This window comes from Nestor notabilis, unplaced genomic scaffold, assembly GCF_000696875.1.
Source record: "Nestor notabilis isolate BGI_N333 unplaced genomic scaffold, ASM69687v1 scaffold2586, whole genome shotgun sequence".
Classification (NCBI taxonomy): Eukaryota; Metazoa; Chordata; class Aves; order Psittaciformes; family Psittacidae; genus Nestor; species Nestor notabilis.
The window spans coordinates 64165-71746 of NW_009934083.1; the positions used below are offsets into that span (position 1 = coordinate 64165).

At 39.4% G+C, this 7582-nt stretch overlaps 1 protein-coding gene across 1 annotated transcript in view; it reads right to left on the minus strand.

Moving 5' to 3' along the window:
• GHR (growth hormone receptor) overlaps nt 1-7289 on the minus strand; it is a 68048-nt gene extending 60759 nt beyond the window's left edge. The window contains exon 1 of the mRNA XM_010017143.1: nt 7203-7289. Within this exon, the coding sequence (XP_010015445.1) occupies nt 7203-7272 (70 nt within the window). The 5' untranslated portion in view covers nt 7273-7289. The remainder of the gene's footprint in view (nt 1-7202) is intronic.
• Nucleotides 7290-7582: the final 293 nt, after the last annotated feature.

Below are 7582 nucleotides of genomic sequence, written 5' to 3' on the forward strand. Positions count from 1 at the left end.
ATAACAGAGATAAGTGGATGGGATAACTATGGCAAGTACGTTATTTTGCAGGGTGTCTGACTAAAGCTGATTATTCATGAAGCGTTTTTGGCAGGCTAGTGGGCGAAGATATATAAAAGCTTGAAATTTCAGTAAATGCTGGAGCCATAGACATAGTTTGGAGGAAATGACAAAAAGAGACAAGTCTCTGGCAACACAGGTTAGCATTTAAAACATTGGATTCACTCAGTTACAAGTCTAAACACAGATTTTTGGGGGCATAGTTTAAGGTTACTATACCTGAAAATTTCAGCATTATGTTTTTTTCTGTGTTTTCTTACAAAATACAGACCTCTCTATAATTAATTTCCAGTATGTGTCTTCCACTCTTAGAAATCCCAAATCCCTTCCTGTTAAAGTCTATGTATTCTCCCAACAGAGAAGAAAGAAAGGTGAAATCCTTTCTTACCAATATGAGAGCATACGTACTATCACACTGTCCAGACAAATGGCTTATATGAGATACATATGATTGGCTAGGAAGCAAGAGTGGTGAAAATAACACAGAAGTGCACAGACTTAAGGCTTTCCCTTGGATTTTTCTGCTAGCCATCAAAGCCATGCCTAATCACAGTGGAAAGTGATGATGGAAATACTACTTTGCTCTCTGCCAAAATGAATCTTCCCTCCAGCCGAAATGGCTTAGCCAGAGAACAGTGGTGTAACTTACACCTCCCTGTGCCAAGCTTTCTGATCCTGGCTCCTGGAATGACTCTATAGCAATTTCTTCTACATTATGGAACATATTTCTTGCTCAGAAACACTTGAAACCTCTGGAAATAAGGCAGCTATTCTGAAGGCTTTGTCGGCAGGTACAAGTTTTAAATTCACATTCTTGATGGTTCCACCCCTGTCCACGTAAACCAGGATGCACTGAGCTGGATCATAGTTTTGAGCTTTTCAGGTTTTACTGCCAACTCTGCTTGGCTTGTGTTCCATACTTAGATAGCTGCCTGTGCTTGAGAAAATAGGTAACACAGAGAAAAGCCATGGCAAAGATACACCAGTTAGGAGGATTAAGATGAGAAAATGACCACAATGAACAAATGACTACCAACTATATTATGGCACTACTATGTGAGGGGAGGCAAGAGAGTTTGCAGCTTACGCTAAGAAAGATTCTGCTCTTTTGCATTATCTTTTGTCCGTTCCTAACAAGATTAGGATTGTTCTATATGCAGATATGTCTAGTCTTTCTGATCATCAAAAAATAATTAAAAATAAAAGAATGGTCTTCATGTGTGAGAAATGGTTTGTCATTACACTGACTCCAAACTACAGAACTTGAGTTCTTCTATATCACAAAAGATTTTGTCAGCTGAGACTCCACACAGCTATTGATCCTCTGAATATTTCAAGTCAAGCTACAAAGGACCTGGTACCTCCTGACTCCATGAAGAGATGGACAGATTTCCCTTTCTGAGCAGGTAATATGCTGCAATTCAAAGGAACCTACCTGCTTAGACTATGAATTTCTCCATGTGCCACAGAAGTCAAATCTATGTTTTTAGACAACACCCATTTGCCACTTCATGCCACTCCTACCCTGTAAAGCCAGTGAGAAGACACCTCACATTGGCTGTAGCTAAAGGCCTACAGCTTGTGGCTGAGCAGCTATGACACTACACAGAAAAAAGAATGCAGAATTATGCATATCCAAACAAGGCAGCTATAGGGGTAAGGCTTAGTTCAAAATGAAGACAACTATATTTAGCTCTCTCTATGCAAGGTAGGGCAAAATCCAGTAACCTAAATATCTGAAGCTATTTCAGACTGCCTAGGATATTTTGCCAGCTTCAAATGGCACAGATATCCTACCTACAAGTCACATGCAAATTTTTTTGTACCTAAAGAATATCCATATGATTCATACATAGGTGTCCAAGCTCCCAATAGTCAATGGAGAGCTAGTCAACACAGTCTCTGGAACAAGAGTTGATTTAATTGCCTGAAAACAGATGTTCAGGTACATATGAGATGGTGGGCCTTAAGCTTTTTATAGAGTTCTGTAAGATTCTGTCCATTACAGAAGGATGCAGGTGTCTTGCAGGTACTGTGCCATCGTGTGAATCCCATGCAGATGTCTTGGGTGCCCTGGGGTATTTCTAATGTTACTGAAGTCCTATACATGGGATATGGGCTCTATCTGCAGCTCTGTAAGCAGGAGCTTTGATATCCACTGCACATCTATACTTAGATGGTTAAATCTGGATGTGCAATGCATGAAAAGCATCCAAGTACAAGAAGTGAGCAGACACTAGCATAACAGAAGGCCATTTTTATGGAAGTGAAAATTATATTTTCATATGTCTCAGAAGGGAAAATGATTAATCCTATGTCTTATGTAAAAGGGAGGAAAATAGAACATTTGAGAATAACAGTTTCATACAATAATTAAAAAAAGTTGTGATGGAAAAACATAAATATATTTCTAAAATCAGACAAAGTGACAAATAAATTCAGGCTTGTAGCTCTTAAAATTATCGTTGTACAAAACCAGTTCACTCAAATACTTCTATTGTGCTGTATTAAATATGAATGTATCTCTAAACTGGCTTCAGAGGCTGCATTAGCATAGCTGTAACAATCTGGAATTTACTTTGATTTGTATAAAAAATGATAAAAGACATTTCCCACTTTTCACTGGGAAGAAATTAGTTTTGGAACTGCGTGAGCTTATGTATTGTTTTATTAACTGGGACTAATTCCCAGATTATTCCTGTATGTCCTTGTATGACCTGCACTCACAAGTTGTAGAGAAGGAACAAGCAGACAAAAAATGTTTCCTAAACATTTTGCAGACTGTGTCTGGAGCAATTCCCCTCAAACACTTCTGAGGTCAGCAGGTACAGTAAACCAAAATACCTAGTGTATGCTGGGTATGTACTTGGAACACCACAGTTAAACTAATACAAATAGCTCAAACACAAATTGTGTACATGTGCATGAATATAAGCTTTTTTCTCCCCTCGAACAACTAATATTGCACAGACATAGGTAATCTCTCATGAGGCAGTACTCTTTGTGAGTGTGGAAATGCAGGGTTTGGAGGGTAAGGAGAGTGTTTCCTGGGTCAGGGGGGTCATGGCACAGCTCTTGAGTGAGCTCCAGCTCTTGGGTCAGGGCTGGCTCCTCAGAAACTCATGCCTAGGATACCAGAGGTGGAGAAGCCTGCATAGCCCTACACCAAGGCTGTTCCCACCATTTCCCTGTGGCATGACCCTCCACCTTGCGGTGCACATCCATAGCTGAGCTCTTTCTTGTTTGTGTACCTAATTAACTAAATTAAATGAAATTTCACAATCACACATTTTTCCATGTTCAAAGCAACCTAAACATACAGAAGCATAAATTCTGTTAACAAAAATATCTTCATTAGCTGTGAATATGGGCCTCAGGTTTTCAAACCCTTAGGGTGCAAACCCCATTTACCTATTGTAATTACCTGTTATAAATGACCTTCCTGTTATTGTGGCCTTTACACTTCATTTCTACCACTGCCTCTGTTCTGCTCTTACCCTTGTGCAGCATGCACCTTGAGGACACGGACAATGCTTGGGTCAGTGTACCCTGGTAGGAGGCTGCAAGTCCCAGACCTGCTCAGCTCTGAATTACGCTCGAAGACCTGGTGAAGCAGACACGCACCAGACACATTTAGGATCACCATCTCAGAGATGGGGGAGCACCCCTGTAACTTCACGCTAGCCACAGCCTCAGTTTAAGCTGGCAAGCCAAGCTCTTCGCAAAAGGAGAGCATGAAAACGAGCTAAATCAATGGAAAGCCTCCAGCAGAACTTGGCACCAGCCTGGAGACAGCAAATAGGTGACAAAATGTGCAGTATCTGGTCTCAAATGCTGTGCAGTTGCCTGGCCAACTGCTAGCCTCACCCCCTCTCTCCCGCCAGAAGGAAACACGTATGGGATTTCACTGTGTGCCAAGGGTGGATCCGGCCCCACAGCAGTGAGCCAGCTTGAAGCACAGGCTCTTGTAAGGCTGAATGTAAGCTTTACTTACTTTCAAGGCATAAGTCTTCATCTAGAAGTCAGTATTATGCTGTCTCAGTAACACCCTTTGGTACAAGATTAGCAAATACGTCTAATTTTCTCATGTGCTGCCAGAAGACATGCAATTACTGAAGTGGATTTTTTAGGGAACCACAAGACTGTAGATCCAGTCTCTCAGGCAACGTATCAGATATCATGCAGGTATAGAGCACATCTAATTAAGTTTATAGAAAGGCCTCAGCAAGACTGAGCTGCACAAAGCTCTTTAAGACTGTCAGGATACATCACCTGAGTGGGGCTTAAGAACTTCTGCAGGTACAAACACATTCACATGGAGGATAAAAAGAACAAAACATCTAATAAACAGATCTCATCTAATACTCTGTTCTGAATCATGCAAGAATGGCAAACGGATGTTCTCTCAAGTATTTCTGTTCAACTTACACTTTTTTGTCTGACTTTCTCAGCAGAGCACTTCTGCTACTCATAATAAATATGTTCTAGTACTACAAGCAGTTTAGTGGTTAGAAATTTATTCTTGGGACAACAAACCTCATCTTCTTTCACACACACAGTTCTTTAACAACGCAACAAAACAGGACATACATAGTTAGTATTGTGACTTACATTTAATCATAGGAACACAATTGAAATATTGATCAGGTTTTGATTCTGAAGGTAAACTCATGGAAATTACTCTTTCATCAGTATGGACAACGTCACACAAAGCTGACGTTGTGGTTAAGTTTTATTCATAACACAGATATTTACTGAACGCAGGACATCTGGACCACACCTCATCTGCCAAAGATCAAAAAGTCCTCATGTGCTCTTAAACCTCAAGAGAGAAATCAATTGGTCCAGTAGACTGTGTCTGGGCAGGGATTATTTTTGTCTATTGAATGAATGTACTGTAAAATGCAGATGCTGTGGGGTAAAGAGCAAGTCAGGACACAAGCATTTTTGTTCTACTGACCATTCTGTATGAGGCAATGAATAGAAGCTGGTACATGTATCATATTTCACTGTAAAATACTGACTTTCCACATTTGAGCAGAACCAAGGAGGAATTTGCAAATTTTACTTCAGTTGATAGGTCTAACTAAAGAGATTGGTTACACAAAGGGAGAAAAAGCTTTATTCTGCAAATTCATATCAGAAAATTCTTCTTCTTTTAACCTAATCAGAAGGCAGAGATGTATTCAAAACACATTAAAGCCCCTTATTTTTTCATCCCAATTACGATGTGAAAATAAACACTGTCCCATACTTCCTTACACACTTGTTAAACAGGCACTCTTACCTCCCACAATGAAGTACTGCTACAAGTAGGAAATGAAAGCAGGGAACAAAAGTGAAAACGTGATTCATTCATTGCCTTCAATGGTTAGATACACTAGGAACTAAAACCAAATTTGTAAATGTTAAGGGAAAAGTGTTCAAGGGAGAAGGGAATCTTACAGATTCTTTTCCTGGTAACAGAAGACAAGTGTCTGAGCCACATTAGCATAGAAGTAAATAACAGAAGCTTGTGTTTTCCTTATCCAAGCCCCCTTTTTAATAAACGAAATTACCTTTATGGAAGAATTGTCTGAAAACTGATCATTTTAGTTCTAATTATACCTTATTTCAGCTTAATGTCTTCATTAACAATGAAGAAGTACCCCTTATATCTCTCCAGTGCTTCTCCAAATATGGGTATCTAGAAGTTTTAAACACACAACTCCAAGAAAATACAGGACTGTACCAGGGCAAAGAAGGATGATTATAACTTTAAACTCTAGAGCAGTTATGCCTAGAGGCAACTATGCTATAGCTGTTTGGTTTAGTAACATGTTTTAAAACTATCACTAAAAAGGCTAACGAAACATGGTTTGCAAATAATCTACAGGTATTTAATTTTCATTCAGTAACACCTAAAGGAAAAAACACCACCACCGAACATTGAGAGACGTCGGAAATTGTCACTGATTTACGGTTCGTTGTGGAAGTTGTTTCCAAAAATTACTTGTCAAACTGCCCTCTCTGACGTTGTCTGATCCCACTGATTTTGGCTAGGAGGTGAGGAGGGGCTTAAGGAACCACCTCTGCTCTGTAGCTCTGGGAGAAGCAGCGACATATTTGCATAAAATTAGTAACTATGGGAAACTGTTACTGCTCTCCATTGGCCAGAACAAGGCAGAGCAGACCGACTTAAGCTGCATTTGTTTATAGGAGCAGACCATAACAGGCATAAGCATATCAGTTTAACACAACCTAAAAATCCCATCAGAGTTAACAGGAATTTTTCATTAAATGAGTAAAAGACCAGTCCCAGAGCACCCACCAGAGTCCAGACAGGCCTCTGGATGATACAGAAATGGTTTTAAATCCTTACAAGAAAAAGCATCAGAGAAAGCTCAGCTGAACCAAGTACTTTCCAGCCTGGCATTTAATTCAGAAGATGGAAGAACTGAGGCGAATAAGAATTGAAGGAGGACAACTGTGGAAAACCAGAGGTACACTCAGTGGATGTGGACCCTAAGCAGATCTGTTGAATCATGGACCCAACACGATGCGCGTTCAGAGCTTCTTGCTAAAAAGGCTTCTGCTGGCTACCCACAGCCAGCTGGCTGGTTGAAACTATGTGTTCTTTTCAAATCCCTTTTATAACCTCTGCTCAAGAATTTCTAAGTGTATTTCTTATGAAACTTGTTCATATTGGCCTCAGACCCAAAGTGTACAGACTTATAATGCTTCCTCTGTATGCCCAAATAATTCAACTTTTAACATACAAATGTACTAAAAAGACTTAAGGTAAACCCCCACCAGTTCCAATTAAAAATAAAAAAATTACCCTGTACAACTCTTTCACAGTTTCAGCACCTGATCAAAGAAAACCCAGGTATCTAACACCACATCGATCCAGCCTGTTCACACATTACACATCTAACGCTATCTATGAACTTCAGCTTCGTTCTGCAACATCTTTCAGTTGCATCCACTGTCTTTACAACAAGATCAACTGATGTATTTTTCATATTTCACATTACGTACACAAGTTGCTGAAATCAAGGAACCTGCATAGTGCTGACACATATAGTAGAAAAATACTCTTTATATAAAGATGTATATATATGTACACACACAAAGGCACAAAAAGGTATCATAAAACTTACCATCGCTTGCAGAAAGTGAGTCATTTGCACAGACCAGTGCCAAAGCAAACAGCAGATGCCAAAGATCCATACCTCTAATTCTGTAATAACAGAAGACAGTAAGAGAGTTTCTTTATATACTAATATTACTAAGTAATATGACATGGCATTTAAAATATGATCTAGTTTTACTTAATTTCTGATTGGATTTAAACCAGAAGGGTATTTAGTTTACAGTTTATTGCCCCATAAAGTCATACGTCATCTTGCAGTCTAGGACAGAGAGTAAATACTATTTTTACAAAAGAACTAGCTTTATGAGTTTCTAGCTCATTTACTATAAAGGGAGAAAAACCCCCAAGTATTGTTGATCTCTAGCCTGCTTCCAGGCAGTAGCCACA